We start from the raw sequence: 24,203 nt of genomic DNA, 5'->3' as shown, positions 1-24,203 counted from the left end.
GAGTTTTTCCCGTTTTTTTTTTACCGCCATTTCAGACAACATACCTGAGAGAATTGAAAGTAAAGTATTATAATACACTGAATAAAGAAAAAAATCGGTGTTATATTTTTTAGTATAGGAATAAACGACTTAAAATAAAGTTAAAAAATTTTATTAGATTTAAATTTAGAATTTAAATTTGTAATTATTTGATTTTAAGTTTTATAATAATGATAGTGCTTTTAAAATTTTATAATCATAAAAAATGCGTCGTTTCAAATTATAATTCCGTTAAGTTATAATAAATTAAGTTAATAATTTCCAACATAAGTTGTCCGTTTTCATGGTAATGATTCAGAACATATATTTTTTCTAATCTTAATTTTTACAATTAAAATGCAATAGAAGTTGCGCGTGATTTCTTAAGGAATTTATTATAAATAACAAAACTCACATTGTTGAAAAAAGCAAATTAATATTAATTATGAGCTTATTTGTACAAAATAAGACGAGTTATCATAGTAATTCTACTTTGAGAGACTAAGTACATATTGGATACCTTTTATTTTTACCGAGTGGGAACACTGAATGTCAAAGTTGGTAGTCTTGTAATTATTTATTTTTTATGAATTTATAACAAATTAAAAATCCTTTTGACAAACAGTGTCACACCCTGCATTTTTGTGTTATTATTCATTTTTGATTGAATTTGTTTATTTAAGAAATAATAATAGAATATTGAAGGAATTGATCTAGTTTCATTTTTTAATTGTTTTTTCAATATTTTTGGAAGAAATTTTATTTAATATTTACCAAAAAGAATGTAATTGTAATTATTATTTTAATTTTGTTTTCAATATTAGGATAAATTTGAGTTTAACCTATACTTTTTTCATTCTTATATTTTAAATAGAAATATTCAACAAGAGTAGTGCTAAATAATTTTTATTTTTCAATGGAAAGAAAGTTATCACATTCCATACAATTTTTTGTTTGTTTTTAATATTTCAAAGAAAATTATAATAGAAGGAATTTTTTTGTAATGTTTTAGATTTTAGAAGTATGTAGGTAGCCCCAGCCAACAACAGGTTAGTCAAATACAAATATTTCAAATAACAATAATAAATACATATATATATATATATATATATATATTATATATATAGATTATACATATATTTATTTACACACACATATACACATACACACTAGTTGTAGAAGCATGTAAGTTTTAATTTAAAAAGAATGATTTGTTTGTTTTTTTTATGAGAACATTAGAAAACAAAAAAAGAAAATAAAAAAGAAAATAATTTTTGTATTCATTTCAATTCAAATAACAATTTTTTTTTTTAATTAAAAGATGACTAATTGACCATTAATTATTTAAATTAAGAATGTCTAATACACTTTAATTAGTTTTTTTTTAAATCTTTTAAATTAATTTTAAATGCTTTCAGTGTTATTTTTCCTTTGCATATATGAGAAAGTCTTATTTTCCGCCATCAGATTTAATATTTTTAGTGTTTTTTTTATATTTAAGAAGTTATAAAATATTTAAAATTACCCTATTCTATTCGTGTGTGGTTAATTATGTAAGTAAAAATTATATTTTAAAACTTCTAGGCTTAAAAACAATACTTTTTTTCCGGAAACCACATATTTAGGTTGTTAGGTATTTACGTACGTATTCATTCATGTATTGTATATGTGTAATTTATAGGTACGATTGATAAAAATATAATATACATAGCATAATTGTTTTTATTAGTTATTAGGCTATTCTAAATTCTAAATATTAGGGAGTCTTTAATTTAAATAACTCTATAAATATAAAAGCCCTGTGATTAAAAAACTTTTAATTATAGAAATAAATCAGATTTTGTAAAAACGTTAAATAGGTATACTCCAAATATGTTGTTTTGTTGCTGGAATCAACTAATCAGTCAAAATTTATTTAAGACAACATATTATTGATTTCGGCTCTTGATATTCAAGCCATCTAACATTATAAACATTGCAAGTGTTATAAAAAATTTACTTGATTAACTTGAAAAATTATCATAACACAAGTTGATAAATGCTTAATAAGAAAAAACAGCTTATTTATAAATAAGTTACAAATAATTTTTTTTTTCGTATAATAAATTAATTTATAACAGAATCGTTTTTAGACTTAGCTAATTTCAATAAATCCTATTCTATTTCGGAGATATAAAATATAAAATATAAAAAGTTTTAAATATATTTTGGGCTAAACAAAGAAATATATAGGATCAGTTAAAAATAATGGGGTTGGGGTAGGTTGTTCTTTTGAAACGAAGTAGTTAATAGGTACTTGACTACCTATACACTTAAAATACTTTCATTTACATTTATTCAATTTCAATTTGAATCTACTTTTAAATTATTTTTTTTTTTTTTCAGAAATACTAAGTTAACAGAAATTTAATTTCAATGAAGTAGTATTGTTGAACAACCAAGAAAAAAAACGAACAATTACATCAATTAAAAAAATTATAACAATTATAATACAAAAATTTAGGATATTTTATTAGATGAAAAATCTCGAATATTGCAAATGTGATAACAAGAATTACATTAGTATCTTATACAGACATATATATTCCTTATTGAAAAAAAAATATTTTTTATGATATTTTATTAAGTTTTATTTTTTTCTATTTGTAATGCAAAACACATCCGAATTTCTAGAAACAATGTTAATAATATTTTTATTAATTAGTATATACTTATTAAATAATGGTCAAACACAACAATTTAATGATACAAATCAAATATCATCACAATATAATAGCGCACTTTCAAATCAATATTCAACAACAGTTTATGGACCACAATTACAACAAAATTATCCACAAGATAATTTAAACTTAAATCAATATTCAACATTACAACCACAAAACCCATATAATCGTGATTATACAACATCTCGTAATTATTCACCATCAAGAGATTATAATATTAATCCAAATTCAATTAGTGGTAATACTATTGGTGGTGGTAGTAGCAATACTGGTATCGGTGGTATTGCTGCTGCTGGGACATTTTATGATCCAAATAAACAATATGGTAGTACACTGAATAATCGCATTTACGGTAATAATGATTATAATAATTATGGTGTTTATGGTAATGTATTAGATGACATTGATCCAAATTATTTTTGTCCAGAATATTGGATTGCATATCAACAGGTATGTTATCGTTTTATAAAATCACCACGTCGTACATGGCATGAAGCTAAAAAAATATGCCGTGCATATAATTCTGATTTAATAAATATTGATTCAATAAATAAGCACTCATTTATATTAAAAGAACTAATATTACAAAATCAAAAACAAAATCGATATTGGGTATCAGCACGTCAAACATCACCAAAAAGTTGGATAAATGATGATAATTCACAATTTTTATATATTGAAGATGCATTTTCATATGATGAACCGTCTGAATATCGTGATGATTTATCAATATTACAAGATAATAGGTTTTTATTAACTGGACGAAATCGTGATTATCAATATGATCAAAATGTATTAAATCAACCACTAGATCATTTAAATCCATATTATAATAATCCTTTATATGTATGGGATGATATAACAAGACGTTATAGATTAAGAGATCGTTTAGTTTATGGTTTTTCAAAAATTAAAGATAAGTGGATGTTTATACCAACATTTGATGATGAAACAAATTTATTTATATGTGAATCAAAACAATTGTATAGTCCTGATAATATTAATTTATTAGCTGATGAAAAACGTCCATTTGATTATGGTATTGAAGTTGGTGATTTAGAAAAAATACCACGTGGTCCATATTTTATAAAACAACCAGTTGATACAACATTCGATACATCAAAACGTCGTTTAATTAACGATGTTACATTAAGTTGTTTAACCGGCGGATATCCAACACCTGTTTATTATTGGTTTAAAGAAGAATATGTTAATAATGATTTAAAATTTCATCAAATTGATCCATTAAAAGATGATCGTTATACATTATCTGGTGGTAATTTAATAATATATGATCCAAAACAGATATTAGATCAAGGTTATTATCATTGCGTTGCTGAAAATCGTTTTGGTCGTATAAGATCTGAATCAGCACAATTGAATTTTGGTTTTATAATGGAATTTAATTTAAAACGTTCAGCTGAAGTATCCGATATGAACTGGGGTAAAGCACTATTTTGTGATCCACCACAACATTATCCTGCTGTTAAATATTATTGGTCCCGTGATCAATTTTTGAATTTGGTTGATGAAGATCAACGTGTTTTTGTTAGTAATGATGGTGCCTTATATTTTTCATTTATTGAAGCTGTGGATAGAGCAAATTATTCATGTTCAGTACAAAGTATGGTTAGTGATACTGGGCGTAATGGGCCATTCTTTCCATTACGTGTACATCCAAAAAGTGACGCACAATCATTAATTTTTGCTAATAGTTTTCCCAAAGTTTTCCCGGATGCACCTATTGCTGGTGGAGAAATACGTTTAGAATGCTTAGCTTTTGGTTATCCTGTGCCATCATATAATTGGACACGTCGTGGGGCACCATTACCACGTCATTCATACCAAACTAGTTATAATCGGGTATTGATTATACCAAATGCAACAATTAATGATAATGGCGATTATATATGTACAATTGATAATTTTAGAAAATCCTTAGAAAAAAAAATTACATTAAATATACAAATGAAACCAAATTTTACAATACCATTGAGAGATAAAATTAAAGACTTTAATAGTGATGTAAATTTTGTTTGTGAGGCAATAGCAATACCCGATGTTAATTACACATGGTATAAAAATGCTGAACGTTTAGATATTGATAAATTAGATAGAGATCGTTTTATAATACAAGATAACGTACTAACAATTAAATATTTGGATCCAGAAAAAGACGATGGAATGTATCAATGTAGAGCTGAAAATCAATTGAAAGCCGTTTTTTCATCAGCTCAATTGCGTGTATTATCTATGAAACCGTCATTTAAGAAACGCCCATTAGAATCAGAAATTTACGCTATTTATAATGGTAATACAACAATTGTGTGTGATCCTGAAGCTGCACCACGTCCGAAATTTCAATGGAAAAAAGATGGCAATATAATTGGAAGCGGTGGCCATAGAACGGTTTTGCCATCAGGAACATTAATTATAAGGCAAACATCAAGAGATGATGAAGGTATTTATACATGTGTAGCTACAAATTCAAATGGTACCGATGAAAGTAAAGCACGTTTAATAGTATTACAAGAATTACGTTTCATACAAACTCCACCACCAAAACTTATTACACAAATTAATCAATACTTATATTTACAATGTGAAGTTATATATGATGAAGTATTAGATGTTGCTTTTATGTGGACACATAATGGTCGAATACTAAAAGAATTTGACGATTTGCGTATACAGCCAGAAAGAAATTATTTAACAGTACATAATGTTACATTATTAGATGCAGGGGAATATGAATGTGTTGTTAAATCAGCTGTTAATCAGATATCAGCTAAAACACAAGTTATTGTAGAAGGTCCACCTGGTGCCCCAGGTGGTGTAAGTGTTATTGACATTGGTAAAACAAAAGCCTTAATTGAATGGGTTGATGGCTCTGATAATGGTAGACCAATATTATTTTATAATATATTAGGTAGAACAAATTGGAATCGAACATGGATAAATGTATCAGAACAAGTACAAGCACATGAAATTGATCGTTATACTGGTAGACAAAGAGCAGAAGTTGTTAATTTAACACCATGGTCTGGATATGAGTTTAGTGTATGTGCTGTAAATGATTTAGGTATTGGACAGCCATCAGCACCGTCCCCAATATATAATACACGCAGTGATAAACCATATATTGCACCAAGAAATGTTGGTGGCGGTGGTGGTAAAATTGGTGATTTAACAATAACATGGAATCCATTAAAATCAGAAGAACAAAATGCTCAAGGAATTTATTATAAAGTATTTTGGCGTTTACATGGTAAATGGGAATGGGCATCACAAATTTTAGATAAACAGGGTAATGTTGGTATTGCTGTTATTGATTTACGTAATAAAGATTTATACTATACTGAATACGATGTTAAAGTACAAGCAATTAATAATGAAGGAGCAGGACCAGAAAGCGAAGTTGTTAAAATATATTCAGCTGAAGATATGCCACAAGTTGCACCACAACAAGTTGTTGCTAGAAGTTTCAATTCAACATCATTAAATGTTACCTGGAATCCAATTGAAATGACAAGAGAGAAAATACGTGGCAAATTAATTGGTCATAGATTGAAATATTGGAAAGTCGAAAATGCTGAAGAAGATGCAACATATTATTTATCAAGAACAACCAGGAATTGGGCATTAATTGTTGGTTTGCAACCAGATACATATTATCATGTTAAAGTGATGGCATACAATGCAGCAGGTGAAGGTCCTGAAAGTGAAAGATTTATAGGTAAAAAACGAAAAATAAAATAAAATAGCTTTATATCTACGGAACATTTTTTTTATTTTTAAAGAGCGAACATATCGAAAAGCACCACAAAAACCGCCTTCATCAGTTTTTGTATATGGAGTTAATCCATCAACTGTACGTGTTATATGGCGTTATGTATCACCATCTCAAGAAGAAGAGCCAATACAAGGATACAAAGTAATTAATATATATATATATATATATATATACCCTGAGATCGGAAATGTATTAATACTGTATTAATGCAGAATTCAGCTTATCAATCGCAATTGCTGAATTGTGTATCGATAGGGTATAATTACAATTCTCATGTTTCGATGATTCCGATGCTTAACTTTATTCATTATTTATTACATTTAGCATATGTATATACTCAGTTTTTTCTTTGCGTTTAAAATTTTTATTGTGTTTACTCTTTTCAGGTAAGGGTCTGGGAATCAGATCAAGATATGACAACAGCAAATGATACAATCGTACTGATAGGAAATAAACTAGAAGCATATATTGAAAATTTAATACCGGGAAAAAGTTATAATATGAGAGTATTAGCTTTCAGTAATGGCGGTGATGGGCGAATGTCCAGCCCCACTACACGATTTCAAATGGGTAAGACATCAAATAGTCATTAAAAAAAGAAAAAAAGGTGTTGGTTTTCAATTTATTTTTTTTTCTTAATGTTTGGGTTTTGTTATTTATTTGTAAAATATTAAATTTTTTTTGTAATATATTTCTTTTACTTTTGATTTTTTTTTGTTTCAATGGGTTGTTTTAATTGATGTTGTTTAATACATTTAATATATTTATATATATGTTTTGCATAACAAAATTTCAAATGTGTTATTATTATTGAATTGCGTATTATTATCGTATATAACTGAATTTTTGAAGACGAAAAAAAGGTATTATGATTATTTTGCTTTTGCTTTTCTTAAAATTTATTAGTAACGTCCATAATTATATAAAAATAAAAAACCTCCCCTTTTCTGATTGTGTACATATATAAAATTTGATCTTATGCCTGCTTTTTAAAATTCAATAGTATTGTACGATGTGGTGGTATTGTCAGCCTTAATTACCCACCTTCCGCTTTACTTACTTTAATTTTACCTTTTCGGCTATCTTATTATTTAAGCAGAATGGCTCGGGAGTGTCAAAGGAAGATCTACTAGCATTTGTATTATTCTATTCTAAAATAATACTAATAATGAACGATTATTCTTCACATTAAAAACGATTTCTAACTTTATTAACAAATTTTAAAACTATTAAAAATTTCTTACCCTAAAATCCCTACTAGAAACTTTTATTTTAATTTACCTACAATTTGATTGGTTGGATTTTATTTATTTTTAAATTTTCTATTTTCCTTTTTCTTTTTTTAAAAAGTTATCTTTGCATAGATACATTATTAAACTTATTTCGTTTTTTTCAAGTCGTGAAATTTTATATTATTTTTATGACTTCTATTACCTACAAATTATCCTTTTAAATTGTTTGTTAATATTTTGACATTTCATCATAATTGCTAGACTTCATTAAAACTCGTAATTTTTTAATTATGTTACTTTGTTCTGATGAAAATGATTCTGTTAAATTTAAATGTTTAATGTGATCATTGTGTATGAATATAAAATTAAACTCTTGCTTGTAATTTATGCACATTTTGTTGTGGAAACTGGTTTTTAACTTCGCTGTCAATGATGTAAAACGCTTGGATCGTCATCTCGATTTCTCCAAATATACAATTTTGCGTTGTAATGTTATTTGTTATGCATAGTAAAGATATTCTTTGTCTAATGAATACATCCATGAATTTCTTTTATAGAGCTGAATCTAAGTTTTCGTAGGTTTTGATATTATTATTTTGTAACTTTCTGCTCTCTTTTGTTCAGCCTATAAATGAAATTCATATTGTCATTGTTTGGTTTCTTTTGTCATTAAAGGCTGAGATTGTTTGCATAAATAGTTATCGTCCTTAAAACAAGTACAATCTCTGAATTCTGCGTTGGATAATGTGTATGCGATAATGTAGATTTGTGATAAAATATTCCTTTTCTGTCTCTATTTTAACTGCTGAATTGATTAATACTGGTGGAAATGGAAAAATTTTGAGTATTTGAAACTTCATTGCTTTAATTAAAGGAATATTTAAAACAAATACAATATAATCTTGGGAAATTCTTGATTTCACTGTTGTCAATCCATATAATTGTTCTAGTGAAGGTATTTATAATTCTATTCGAATGTTTTGTTTGGTTAATTCGTAAAATCAGTGTATTGAATGTTCATGATGCGTATCCTGCAGTCCATTTAAAATGGTAAGTTGTATTTTTTGAAATTCATCAATCATTAACGAAATATATATTGACTCTTTAACAAGAATATGTTTTGAAGCTTATCATCTTTTTCGCTTGGCAACAAGAATGCCAACGTTCTATTTATTTCATTGATTTCACCCTCAATTATCTGTAATTGTTGAATTCTTTCTTTTCCATTTTTTTCATTAAATTCGTTGTTGCTTCAATTACCGATGTTTGTTTTTTTATGAGGTTAAATGACTTTTTTTGATTAAACTCAATGTTCTTAATCATTTTTGTTGCATATTCGTCATCTAATACACCTAATAGTTTATTTGCAATATTTCCTATTACATTGTTGTCCTATGTCAAACCACGTTTTTTCCTACTATGATTTATCGAACTATCAAATAATAATTGATTTAATTCATCGATTTCTTCTAGTTTGTAATCGTACCGCTCATTTAATTGTCTAGATACTTCATCATTCTGCATATCTGTGGTTAAATTTTTTAGAAGCTTCACACCCTTGTTGATGAATTTATTACGTGCCCAATAATTAGTTGTGCTATGGTAAACTATCAAATTCCACTTACTTGCCATGAGTTTCACAGTTTTTTACCAATGTTTTCGAAATATACTTCAGTTGCTCTATTTTATGTAAAATCTTTGCACCGAATACAATCAATGGCAAAAATACAAACGCCAGCATCATACTATGAGCGTCAAAAAAAAACCGCTCAGTAGAATCTCTTTTGTTTAACTCTTAATATCTCATATTTTAATCATACAATTCAAAAATAAATTTATAAAATTCAATTTAATTATTAACAAAATTTATGAAAAAAATAACATTAAAAAAACAATAACAAAACCAAAATTCAACAAATTCAAAAATACAGCCGTTTTTACGCGTCAAAAAAAACCGCTCAGTTGCAAGAAGTGTTTTAATTTTTTGAAAACAACGTCAATTAATATTTGGTATGCGTTTTTTTTTGCTTTAAATACTGTGTTTAATCTCCTAGGCATAGATTCAACCAGCGTTTATGTTAATTCAGAAGGTATTTTGTGCCATTTTTCTGAAATTACTTGCTTCAGCTCTTGCTTGTTGCTAATTTATCTTTTTTTTAATGTTCTTATCCAAATATTCTAATTATGGGACAATGACTGTTCGGAAGAGCTCCACGAAAAAAACCATACATTTCAGAAAATATTAAAAAAAGAAGACTTAAATGCAAGACAGAAATCTAAAATTTCGGACCTTAGCTTTTTGCAGAGGTATTCTAAACATAGCGTCCAGCTTGATTTTATCATACTAAAATAGTTTTGAAAAAATTAAAATGGATTTACTATTATGGACATTTATGTATGGGGAACAATAAAAGAGCTCGTTTATGCAACAGGACTCAATGCTGAATAGTCATCTGGGCTTGATGATAAACCACCAAAATGAGGAGATGTAGATGAGATAAAATTAAATTGTACTCCTTTTTTGCCGCATTCACGATCTATAGCGCTTGTAGATTATAAAATTTCATGACGTTCGACTAGCTTATTTCTTGCACCTACGAAATTAGTCGCGTTATCGTAATATAATTTTTCGCCAACACCTCTTCTGGCCACAAATCTTGCAATGAATCCATCTCATGTTAGATCTGATACAACTTCCAAATGTATTGCTTTTGTTACAAAACAGACAAGTACTACATTGTAACATTTTATTGGACGTTTTCGTTTTATATGATAATGACTCCAAAATGGTTCACAAAAATCTACAGCCGCTATTAGCAAATGCTCTTGCTGGTATTACTCTATGTTTCGGTAAATTACCAATCATCTCAGTTAGCAATTTTCGTCTTCTTTTGCAATGTAGACAAACATGTACCCTTCTTCGTATTACTTCTCTAATTGCCAAATTGCTGCTGCATGCAAGTGTTGTTTTTATAGATGATCAATGATAGAAGTGGATACGAAATCATTTCCATGCAACAATATTTGATATTTAGCGTCATACGAAATAGCTACCTCACATAATCTTCCACCTACTTTTAGAAGACCGTCTTCATTCAAAAAAGGATTTAAGTTGATTATTCTACTTCTTCGTCTTCAAATGTTTTCTCTGTCTCTTTCAGTTCACCTGGAATATCACGTAGTAGTAGGGCATTTCTAGAACTCCATTTGTGCATTGTAAACTTTGGAGATTTACACACATTGACTAATTGTTTTTTTAGTTGTATAAGTTCCGATATGGAATTACAACTGGTAATGACATCGTTTACATAAAAGTCTTCTATGGCTTTGGCTCCTGATGGAGATTTTATACCTTCTTCTTCTACCAATTTTTTAAACATCTTGTAGCTAAATATGGCGCCGCTTTCGTTCCATAAGTAATTGTTTGCAGCTTATAAACTTTAATTCGATGGCTAAGATATTTACGCCACATTATTAGTTGAAATCGTTGATCTTTTTATTTTTTTAAATCTTCAGTTAACACATGTGTGTATGTCCGAAATCTTAATAGAATATCAAAAAAATCGCCTTGCGCTTTCGGCCCTTTCATTATGACATCATTTAGCAATATATTGGAACGCAGGATACGTCGAAAATTACTCGTAGTTTCGCTGAACTTTTTTTTGGTCGTGTAACACAATGATGCAGTAGAAAATAATGATTTATCGGAATTTCATCTTCTCTTATTTATTTCATATGAATAAATAATTCATATTCTTTCATGAAATCTATATGTCTTTGTTTTATTGTCTGATTTTCTCTAACTTTGGTACAGTACTCAGGAATCTTCGAAATGCTATCTTTCTTTAATCTCCCAACAACTCTGTATTTGATAATATGGCTAAATTAACAACGAATCTCCCCTCGTCATCTCTTTCTGTAGTATTTTGAAAGAATTCTTCGCGTCTTTGTTCTTCATTGGATAGTGGCTTTGGTTTTCTTATTTCTTCTGCTTCCAGAAAAGTTCTCGCGATGACTCTAATTTTAAATTACGAGCCTTCCAAATATTTACTGCTGCAAAATTGGTGATTTCGCTCCAAATTTTATTTTTTTGGGCCCTTACTATTTCGTTATATAACTCTGCACCCAATAATAAATCAATATGCTGCGGTGAATTAAAGTTTTGATCTGCTAAACTAATATTGTGAGGAATTTTCTACTTGGAAATATCAATGTACTTCTGTGGGTGTTTATTAGTAATTTTCTTTATTACATGTGCTTCTATCTCCGCTTTTTAATAGTACATCTTGATTTAATTGTTGTATTTACTTTATTTGCAGGCACTGCTTTCAAATTTCCCACAGCATGTATATTCGTCTGATAATTTCTGTTATTTAATTTTAACCGCTTTTGTAATCTTTCGGTGATTAAATTTATTTGTGATCGTGGGTCGTATAATACCCGACAATCTACCTTCTCATTATTTTTTCCAAGAACTGTTTCTACTAGCTTTCCTAAAATTATATATTTATAATCAGTTTCTTCAGCTGAACAAGCTGCATTGACACTTGGGTTGGCTGGAATTTTGAAAATGTCAGCTCTTATTTAATTTTTGTAACCATTCATTTTGTCATTTCTTGCATTTGAAAGTCCTTGTCGTAATGCCCTTTTCTTAAGCAATTACTGCAATGATTTAACCTTTTTACTTCTAGCTGTCTTTCTTCTGGTTTTACATTTGTAAATCGTTCGCATTCGTAAATAATGTGATCTCCTTCACATGTTACGCATTTCATTGTATTGTAATGAGACATGAACATGTCTTCATGGTTCTCTTTGTTTTTTTCCTGTTTCAATCTTAATGCTTTTAGTAATTGGAACCGTCACTCAATAAATTTCAAAAATTTTTCTAATGATATTAATTTTCTTGGGTTCTGCAGGCTTTGTTCAAAAAGAGCGCGGATCTCTCTATCTATTTTTTTACTAAGATATGGAGCAAAATAGGATCCATTGAATCTAATATTTATATGTTCGTATTCTCAAAAAGCAGGACACCTTCTGTCATGAAATGTTTTCAATGATTTACTTAAACCGGCCGCAACTTAAGGCTCTTTCAATAACTTCTCTAAGACGTTTGACACTAATAATCTTTTGCTGTTATATCTATCGTTCAATATTTGCCAAGCTGCTTTATAGTTTGATTCAATCGTTGACAAATGTTTTATAAGTTTTACTGCTTCTCCGCTTAACTGGGCTTTAGGTAATACATTTTTTCTATTATTGATTCTTTGTATTTCAATAACTTGATGAAAAAGCTCTTTAAACTGTAGGCATTTACTGTAATCCCCGTCAAACTTGGGATTTTTAATTTGTGGTACTCTTGCCGGAACATTAGTTAAGTTTGTTACATTTGACATATCTTTGCTGTCGGCATCTTTGTTTAATATATTTCTCATTCGCTTCTCTGCTTTGCGAACTTCATCTTCAATTTCTTCCATATATACATCGTATCCATATTCATCGGCATCTTTAATTTCTGTGCATATGGTTACATCATCTTCTTTAATTTTTTTCCATTTTTCAACTAAATTTCTTATGATTATTTCATAGTATACCTTATCTTCATCGACAGCAATTCGATTTATGTATCGGCTTAAATCTTCAATATTCTTTAAAGCTCTTTTTATCAACAAGACGTTTGTATTTTCTTTTCTGACAACCGCTGTGTTATCAACATGTTCAATCTTTCACTGTCATGTTCAATCTTTCAAGAATGTCTTCTTGTGTATTAATCAAACTCTGCCATTATGAAAAATTGGTAAATTTCTTATATACTCATATCCATATTGATAATATTTTTTGAATGTTCTGCGTCTACCGCCGACGTCTTCAATCTTTGTTTTTTATTAATATTTTTTTTTAATGATCACGTTTTGTGTCTTCCTTCGATCGCGACTTCATGATCTGAAATGCTGACCATACCTTATACCTTCCTTAAATTACATCTAGGTGATCAATGTGGTGGTATTGTCAGCCGTAGACAATTTCCCACCTTCCGCTTTACTTACTTTAATTTTATCGTTTTGGCTAAAATTTTTTTGAAAAAAAGTGGTTTCTAGTTTCACTCTGTCCGTCCGTCCGCCCATTCGTCTGTGGACATGTTTACAAAACTTCTACACCCTTGAAGATGGAAAGCTCAAATTAAATATGTAAATAGCTCTTTACTAGAAACTTATTTCCGTAGAAGAAAATTTTTATCTATCTCCCCCCATCTAGAAGTTATACCCCCATAAAACCCTAAAAATGCCATTTTTCAACTTATCTTAAATTGGTTTTTTCAAATTTTTGATGTTGCTTTTTTTCTAGATTCCTAACTTTCTTCTAGAAAGCTAACGGTAAATTCCATGACATTAATAAATATAATTATTTTTCTTAACTCACGCAATTAACTATTAAAATCGAACATTATGTTAAGCCCTCTTTAAATTAATTTTTGCTTTATTTCAAAGACTGCATAAATCGTTCATCCTAAATATATGCAATCCTAGAAATAGTTTCGTTTATAACTAAAAATAATTTTAATAGTGTGGTAGATATACATAGATTGTTTTTAAAGGCAGTATTTTAACTTGTTGAAGGGAAAGTGCTACAATATAAACTTTATTTTTATTTTACTTTTACAAAATTATCTTTACATACGATACATTATCAAACTTATTTCGTATTTTCCAAGTCGTGAAATTTTATATTCTATGACTTTTATTTCCTACAAATTATCCTTTTAAATTGTTTTTTAACATTTCAGATTTTCTTTTTAATGCAAAACTAACCTTATTTTTTGCGTACAGCAAAAAGATTTTATTATTTTAGTTTCTTAGAACTAAAATATCCTTTTGCATTTTATTATCCTTTTACATTTTACTATCTTTGTCATCTTCATTTCTTTGAACTAACATATGCTTTTGCATTTTATCACTGCATTTTGTTTTACCGTGTTAACAAGTATCAAAATTGTTTTCAAAATTATAAAAATACTCTAATCACTAGACGATGCAGGAAATGAAATTCAAAACAAAAGTACTCGTACTATTTACTAGTACTATTTCTGAAATATTAAATTCAAAAATTACTATATTATCTTATAATTCAGTTCTTAAGAAATCAAAAGGGGATTCAGAAATCAAAAACTAATTGTGTATAAATATTGTATAACTCCAATTTTAGAGTCAAAATACGCATTACAAATTGCAATGATATTACGTTTACATGAAATTCAGTTTGCAATTATGAAAATTGAAGAGGTAATTGGACAAAGGGGTTAAACATTTTGACGAAAATCGAGCTTTTCGGATAGAACATCATTAAACTTTACTTATTTTAATCTGTGATTACTCTTATAGCTAGAAACTTGATAGAAGACGAGATTGACAGTGAACATAGGATGTAAATAACAAAAAAATTAATAGTTTTACAAGTTTTTAATGAAAAAATGTGTCAAAATGCAAATGTAAGTTAACTCTTTTGTCCACTTACCTCTTCTTTCTAAATTGTAACGATAATGCAATATAATTGCTGTTTTAAACTAGAGATGTTCTCTTATGTTTATAAATAGTAGTTAAGTTATCATTATATTGTCAGGTTAGACCGAATATCAATTGTTTTTGCCGACCGCATTGTATACACATTGTATATTATGTGATGGGACGAAATTCCAGATGTCGCGTTTTCGCTGGAAACGCACTTCTCCGTGGCAGGGAAGTGTAAATAAACTGCTTTTAGAGAGATGTCGGTCTGCCGGCTTGTGTGTGCACGCGTGAATCTCAAGTTCGGCTGAACCGATTTTGGTGAAGTTTTATATGTAGGTTTATATCGACCATGGCACGAATTGATCAACTTTCGGGATATATCCTCTTAAATTTTGGAAGAAATGAGGTATCAGCAACTGGACGTTTACTACGGCCCAAATATCAACCAAAAATCAACCGATTTCATTGAAATTAATTATTTAAATTTGAGGTGTTAAAACAATGAACCTAAAATTTCTTGGAAAGTTCAGGGCTCGGAAACTTAGCTGGGGGCCGATTTTTAATTTTTTACCACATCTACAGAAAGAATTGATGGAGTTTCTTGAAATTTGATATTTGAGTTGTGGTTATTACCGAAACTAACTGGCGTCAATTAAGTTTTATTGTAATTTTAAATTGTAAATATGTTGCGGTATTTATTTTGCATTTTTGCCAACTCAGCTGTTCTGTATTCAAAGATATAAGTACTTGAATTTATCATAATTAATCTAACGATTTTTGAGGGTATAAAAAACTTTTTTTTAATGGTGATACCCTTCATTTATTGAAATTACATTAGAAACTTCATAATATTATAGTAATTAAGGGTATTTTATGTAAGTATTTTAGTTTTTGTTTTCTGTGCGCTTAAAAGTTAATTTCTATGGGATTCTAACATTTTTCTGCATATATTTTCCCATACATATAAATAAAGGCAATGGGTCAATCATTTGAATACTGGTTTGAAAGGCTTCCTTTGTTTCAAAATTGCAGCAATGCGGTATTTATATATCCAATTCAGCTTTCGAAGTTTTTTTGATGAATGGATTAACAAAATGTGTTTGTTATTAGAGTTTTGAAATCGGGGTTAATTGGTTTATTTATATAATCATGAATATTAAAAATTATAGCGTTGGGGGTTACTGCAATTTTTTGTATTTTATGCAGAAAAAAAGCAAAACCAATTTTTTTTCTTGTTGAATATAACAATTTTTTTTAAATTTTTTATTTAAATTTTTTATTTAATTAAAATAGTATCCTTGATTTCGAAAATGCAATAATACGGTATTAATACTTAATTCAGCTTGTAAAATTTGAATTTATGAATTATGTATTAATATCGTATTACCGCAATTTAGAAGTCAAGGAATATGCATGTTTAATATATGTATATATCTTTGTTCTAAACTGCAATTATATTCAGTTTATATTTCCATTAAAAATGGAGTTCATATAAGCTGAATTGTGTATTAATTTAATATTATTGTAATTTTTAAGTTAGAATTATTGTTCAATATATTTTTATTTATTCAAAATATTTAATTATATTATTATAGGAAAAACAACATCAAGTTCAACTGCAAAGGTTATTTTTAATAAAACAATTTTATATGGATTAATGGTGATATTTTATATTCATAGAACGAATTTTTCAAATTAATTCATTTATTATAATTATATATATCACTTATACACACATATATATATATATATATATATGTTTACAATACAAAACAATACCATGTAAAAATTATGAATCTAAAATTTGTTTCTATAAAATTTCAGCTTAAAACTATACAGGTGTGGGTGATTCCTTCGAGTTTTTAAAGTAAAACATTTTTCTTAAAACAAAATTTATGTAAAAAGAAAACTACTGTTTGAAAGAAAAACATAAGTGAAGACGGCAATTTTATAATAAAAATATTAAAGAAATAAAAAACAATATTCTCCTTGAGATCGGAACTGTAATAATAGTATATTAAAGCAGAATTAAGCTTATAAATGCCAATTGCTGAATTGCTTATCGATATGGTATTATTAAAATCCGATGTCAGGGTCCTTTACATGGAAAAAGGCACGTTCGACATGAAAATATTGACAAAAATAAAAAAGATTTTCTAGATTTGAAAAAGTAAAAGTAAAAATATAGATATAGAATTTTTTCATTCTGATACATACTCGTATCTAGATATACCAATTATAACAATTTTTTTACTATAAAAACTCTTAAAGATTCACATCCCGAGAACTCAATACCAGTTCCGGACCACCCTGTACATATTTTGCTAAATTATACGTAGAAATCAATATATTAATTTTATACAATTTTTCGATGATGTGTATAGTGATTTAATTGAAGAAAAGAAAAATGACCTTTTCTTCAAACTTTTATATTTTTGAATATATATAAGATTATTGTTTTTATATTATTGTAAAATTTATAATTTAATTAAATTACCTAAATCATATAGTATATAACACAATTTTGGCTCGAATGAAAAATAATATTTTTAAGGTGTAAAAATATTTCGTAATCTCAAAATTCTAGGGTTTTGTGTCAGAACATGATATCTACATTTTTGCAATTTCGAGTAAAACACCAGTGAAATTTTACTAAAATATTAACAAGTGAAAATTAAATGAAGATCGTTTAAAAAGTTAGCTTTTTAAAATGTTGCGAATAAATATTACATAGTAGTAAAATTTTAACATATTTTTCTATATTAAATAATATATACACTTTTTCCATTTGCAATAAGTATCAATTAGAACTGAATAAATTTATTTATCTAGTTTTTAAACGTGCGTTTCACTTATATGAAAATAACCAACATAAACATTTAAATATGAAATGTAGAAATGAATATGTGCAATGTTTCATTTTCAACTTGAAACGAAACTGTAAAAAAAACTAGAACACATTTTAATTTCAAAAGTATATAACATGACATATCTATATTTCAATGCTTTCTTAAAAAATTTTATGATCTCGAGAAATGCTGTAACTTTTGATATCTAATTTTGTCAGAATTCAAAATTTTTTTTGAATTTGTCAAATTTTCTTTGCCAAAATAAATTTGTTAATCAAATTATCAAATTATCTTGCATTAGAAAGAGCTTAAAATTTTAAGTAATACTGCATTTTTGTCAAAAATGTAGATATCATTGATCTAAATTTTTCAATCAGTGTTTTCTGATAGAGAACCCTAGATTAATAATTGTATTGCGTAATTAAATTACTAAAGAATTTAGTAGTTATAAATTTGTAAATTGCAAATATTCTTTAATAACTGTAGTGTATTACTGAAATTTTGAAGTTAATGCGCGATTATTTGCCTTAATTTTGCTCTTATTGTAACAAGCCTTGTATGCAGTAAAAATAATACAATTTATGTTATCAAAAAATAATTTACAATATAGTTAGTACTGTGACGTATTTCTACGTCATCAAAATTCAGGATGTACAATAAATTTGTCTTATTAAGCAATACGATTTTATTTGCTGAATAGCGGTCAAGTTGACTTTATTTGCTTTAATGTATTTTGCGTGTAGTAATCTTATTAAAAACTTTGATTTTTTTTTTTTTCAAAATTTCAGTATATATTTGCGACAATATATCATATATAAAACGATTATTTAAAAAATGTAAATCGATAATCAACGTAAGATCTATAAATTTTAATCATTTCGTATTCAGCTATATACATTACAGCTTACGTATGCTTAAGTTGGTGAATTTTTGTAGAAATTTTATTAATTAATTTTTTTATTACAAGCACAAATAAAATTTGATTACTCGTATTGTCGAAGAAAATAATTTGATTATTAATTTGAAATTTTTAAATTTCGTTCTGAAAATTTTCTGAATTGAATAATTCAGTTTATATTATATCCCTTGAATTTGAATTACAATAATACGCAATATAGCTTAAAATACAGAATCTAGAGACAACAAATACAAGTTCAAAAAGCAGCAAAACTATCTTTTGCTTTCAAAATGCAGTAATATTTTATTAACACAGAATCCTGCTTATAAATATGAAATATGGATTATGTATTAATACCATATTACTGAATTTTCGAAGTCAAGGTGTGTTGCTATATAATTCAGCAATTAACAGTTCACAAACTGAAGTATGTATTGATACCGTATTATTGCAATTTGAATAAACAAGGTTTTATGTTACAGAATTGTGCATAAAAGTGAATGATTAATAAATTTTAAGTCTTAAGAATTCAATTTTATTTTAGTTTTATAGTATGTTTTTGTTTTTTTTTTTTAAATAATGTACTCGTATGTATGTTTTTATAGTATGTTTTTGTTTTTTTAAATAATGTGTGTACATTATGTGCAAAAATATAAAATATGAAATGTTGATTCAAAATTAAAGAAAAAAGCCAAAAGAAAATATGTATGAGTCATGTATACATTAAGCTAAAACACAAAAATAATATACTTGTATGTAATCAATATTATTCAAAATAATATATATGAGAAAATTTTGATATACCCTGGCTTTAAAATTGCAGTAATAATGTATTTATAAAAGAAATCAGCTTATGAGTTCTAATTGCTAAATTATGTATCGTATTTATACCGTATATTACTGCAATTATGAAGTCAAGCACAATAGTTAGTTAATTTGTAAACTGGATTTTTATTTATCACTTAATTGACCACATTATAGCAATATATATACTTGACTTCCCCAATTGTAGTTATACGGCATTAATACACAATCCAGCTTATGAGTATGAATTGCTGAATTGTGTATTAATACGATATTACTGCATTTTGGAAGTGAAGAACACATATAATAAGTATATAATGCATTATATACGTTCCATTATTAAAAATTAATATTTAATATTTCTATAAAACCAAAATAAAAGTCTTAGATTTTATTAAAAAACAGATTTTTAAAATGCCAATACGATTTTTTTAAAAATATAATTTTATTTTTTATCTAAAGTACATATATTGTATATATCATCACCATACATCTAGGGAAAACTAACTTTTCTGTTACATAAATTTCAATAATATTTTATATAGCAATTAAAATTTGTAAGCTGAATTGGTATAATTTATTTTTATACTCGTAAGAGACATGTATTTTTTTTGTAAAACTGATCATACGATTTGAGATGGATTTGTTTTTTTTTACTTAAATTTAGTTTTATAAAATTCCGTGACTTCAAAATTGAAGTAATACAATTTTTTTAACCAATTCAGCAGTTTTAACTTATAAACTGAATTGTTTATTAATACCAGATTATTGACATTTTGAAGTTCAAAGATTCGTTCTCGAATATTTTTTTATATTTTAACTTATACAAAAGATGGTATTAATTTTTTCCTTTAAAATATGTAGATACATTTTATAAATAAATATATATATATATAGATACGTTATATATAAGTACCTAATCAAGTGCTCAATTTCGGTAAACGATAAGATTGAAAAATGTAATGAAAAAGAATACTTCTTATATAATCAAAAAAATTAAGGTAATTTGAAAAAACATTCCTTATCAGTAATTGAATTTCGTCCATAAAGCATTTTTTTTTTTTTTTATATTTGCATGTAAATAACTTATAATACAAATTTTTTATTTTACACTTTGATATGCACTTTTGCATAAATAAATTTTTTCTATATAATTTTTTTTTATATATTGTAAAACTTAATATTAATTGTATAGTAATTAAGAAATAAACAAAGTTTTCACAAAAAATGTAGTTTTTACATGAACAAGTTTTTTCAATTGCATTATACTATTACATTGTTGTTGGTTATCCTTTTCAGCATATAAATTAGTTATAATTAAAGCATATCGTTATAATGCTTTAATTAAAGTTTATAAGGGAGTTACGATTTCTAAAATGTCTACGTGACTATGAATTTCGATTAAGGGATTTTTTAATTTTAAAAAAAATTTAAGAATGAGCTTGACAAAAAGCATAAACGATGTTTACCAAAAGGCGAATCAAATGATTTCAGTTGATTTATTCAAATATACAAACTTTAGTTGTTGAGTAATAACAGTATATTTTTGAAAATGGAGTTATTAAGATAATCACTAAGGTTTAAAAGTTGTACATTAAAATAGTTCATTAAGTTTTTTGAATCTTTGTAGTTCTAACTATCAAATAAATATTAAATCTGTATCTCTAGTTGTTAAAAATGTCGTTGGCGCGGATCGAAAATGTATACATATCAATGTGCAAATAAAAGAGAATAATTCACATTCTAGTAAAGGGTGTTTTTTATTCGTTTTATTTTTTTTTTATTATAATTATCCTTGACATTTAAGTTGTATAGAAATATACTTGATATAGAATCTGACAAAGGAATTGTAATAATACCGCATCGATACACAATATAGCAATTTGAATTTATAAGCTGAATTCTGCATTAATACAGTATTATTACAATTACGATGCCAGGGGTATTTATCTATGTAGAAGCAAACTGAAGGTAAAAAGTTAAGTCCAATAAAAATAAAATTGGAAGAAAATTTTGACATGTAAGGTTTTTTTTTTATTAAATAAAGCAAAATAAATGTAACATTACATTGTTTAGTTTTATTGTTTAAAAAACTTAGACTTTCGCAATAAGATTCCTAAACAAGATGGCAAAGTATGCGATTCATAATTCATAAATGAATGAAAAGTATGCGAAAGCAGCATTCTGCAGTACCACTTTTACTACTTTCGTATATGGAAATTTGCGATATTACATAGTGTTAAAACTTGAAATGCTAGAATCGTTTAGCAAAAATAGCACTACATAGTAGGTCTCTTGGCTTCCATATTACATATTGTAAAAAAAATATATTGTATTTCGAAAGCTTTCGATAATGCAACGAGTTTCAAATTGCTTGGAAACCGTTTTGAATGCCCAGAAAAAAGCAGAGAGCGCCTTGAAAAATTTCCAGCGATTTAAGAGGTGCTCCACTGAATGTAAAATTTATTAAAATTTTATTGTTTGTTAAATATTTATAGATAATTTAACGCATTGTGCTAAAAATGTTATTTATGTATATAATTATATCGGCTCAATTTGCACTTTTAGGTTAAAGCGAAATGCACTAAGTCCTCGAGATACGACATTTTTGGTTCTAGAAATTTATGTCGTAACTCGAATTGTCGTTTGAGGAGGGAAAAAAATGTATGGAAACAAAAAGTGAACTAGACAAACTGTTTTATAAAATAATTGATCTTTTTTTTTTAAAAAAGGTAACAAAGTTTGAAAAAAACAACAAAATATAATAACAAAAAAATTCAAATTTTGTAACAAAAATAAATAAAAAAAAATCTGATTAAGTTGATATTTTATCACTTCAATTCATAATCTTAACTACTAACTAGAATTTTTAACAAAAAAGAATTCATTATTGAAGTATGTGCTTTAGTTTTGTCTTATAACTAGATTCGGTATAGATTTTTATTCAAAAAACAGTAAAATCTGTCAAAAAAACAATTTTTTTTTTTAAATTTTCAATGTCGTATTAGGAACAATGTCGTAAGCTGAATAAAAATGATACAAATTTATATCATGTCGTAACTCGAAAAGTCGTATTAGAAGATGTCGTATCTCGAGGACTTAGAAGCTGACAATATTGCTTGAAGAACAATATTCGGTGTCAAAGTGGTATTTTACGACAGATTTAAAAATGAGAATGCTGTTAATGAATACATTTTAATGTTAATGAATTAAAAATGATAAGTCATAATGCATGCAATGTTATAACGTCAAAAATTACGTTCAATATTATTTTTTGAAACTATGCATTTTTTATGGCAATCTAGTAAAAAGCTTAAAAGCTCAAGTTTAAAGGCGGTTTAAAAACGACTTAAAAACTGTTTTTTTTTTTTTTTTTAAATGGAAGTCTTTGTATTGAAGTCCTTGTATTGAATTTGTTTATATATCGAATTGACAAAGTTCAGGAACTCAGTCCGTATATTACGTTAAATAAGTTTAACTGCGTGTTATAAGTAAGTATTTATATAATAAGTATTTTCGTGAATTGTGATTTTACTATCCCTATACACTATTCAGCTTATAGTTTGGGTATTTTTGATAATTCAATTATTTTCTGTAATATATAGAACTGTTAATCATTTGCAAAAATAAATGTTGTAATGTTTTGACAGTTTTTTTTTTTTAAACTACAACTGCAAAGTATAAGATATTAAAAAACTTATCGCAAATACGTTGTATACTATTTAATAGTGAGAAGAATTATAAGAGTAACTTATGAATTTTCGTTTTTAAATTTTTATTTATTTAACTTTTATTTTTAGTGCAATAGAAATTTAAAATAATATTAGAATCGAGGCAAATATTTTTGGTCACTACTTTGCTTTTATGCCAAAAAATTACAAATATTTTAAAAAGCTAATTTCTTTTCATTTATAAATTGTTGGTTTTGTTTTCTATTTCGGTTTAAATTTAATAAAATCATATGACTCTGTCAGAGTACTGCCAATAATTGCAGAAAGCTTTCTTTACTACAAGTATAGCAATTTTGCAGTTTTTGGAATCGTTTTTTATTGCTGTTAAAGATGAGTTAAGTCTTAAGCTTAGAAATGCAATATGCAGTAATATGATATTAATACATAATTCAGAAATTCATACTTATAAGCGGAATTGTGTATGAATACCGTTTTATTGCGTTTTGTTTCTATATGGTAGGTATATATAAAGTGTTAAATGTATTATAGAAATTTATATTCTATTTCCATTTTCTTTTTAGAAATTTTGATTTGTTCAAATAGTTAACATACACTTGTACTATATTATGGCTATTAAAGTCTCTTTTCAAAATTTCAGCAATACTATATTAATACATGTATGATATTCATTTTGAATATTGCAATTCCTG

At 26.7% G+C, this 24,203-nt stretch overlaps 1 protein-coding gene across 2 annotated transcripts; it reads left to right on the top strand.

Annotated features, from left to right (window-relative positions):
* The first annotated feature begins 679 nt into the window (after positions 1-679).
* LOC129605999 (contactin) lies at positions 680-21,000 on the top strand. Of its 2 annotated transcripts, XM_055516046.1 has the most exons (6): positions 680-802; positions 893-1,067; positions 2,404-6,480; positions 6,545-6,678; positions 6,924-7,107; positions 16,867-21,000. In XM_055516046.1, exons 3-6 carry the CDS (start codon positions 2,667-2,669, stop codon positions 16,968-16,970), a joined length of 4,236 nt encoding a protein of 1,411 aa, XP_055372021.1. In that variant the 5' UTR covers positions 680-802; positions 893-1,067; positions 2,404-2,666; the 3' UTR covers positions 16,971-21,000. The 2 variants fall into 2 exon arrangements, with proteins under 2 accessions (XP_055372021.1, XP_055372029.1); XM_055516054.1 differs by lacking the exon at positions 16,867-21,000 and having other exon boundaries at positions 6,924-7,260.
* Positions 21,001-24,203: the final 3,203 nt, after the last annotated feature.

This window comes from Condylostylus longicornis, unplaced genomic scaffold (assembly GCF_029603195.1).
Source record: "Condylostylus longicornis isolate FDR11 unplaced genomic scaffold, ASM2960319v2 ptg000003l, whole genome shotgun sequence".
NCBI lineage: Eukaryota > Metazoa > Arthropoda > Insecta > Diptera > Dolichopodidae > Condylostylus > Condylostylus longicornis.
This window is presented reverse-complemented; position numbering and strand designations above follow the sequence as displayed.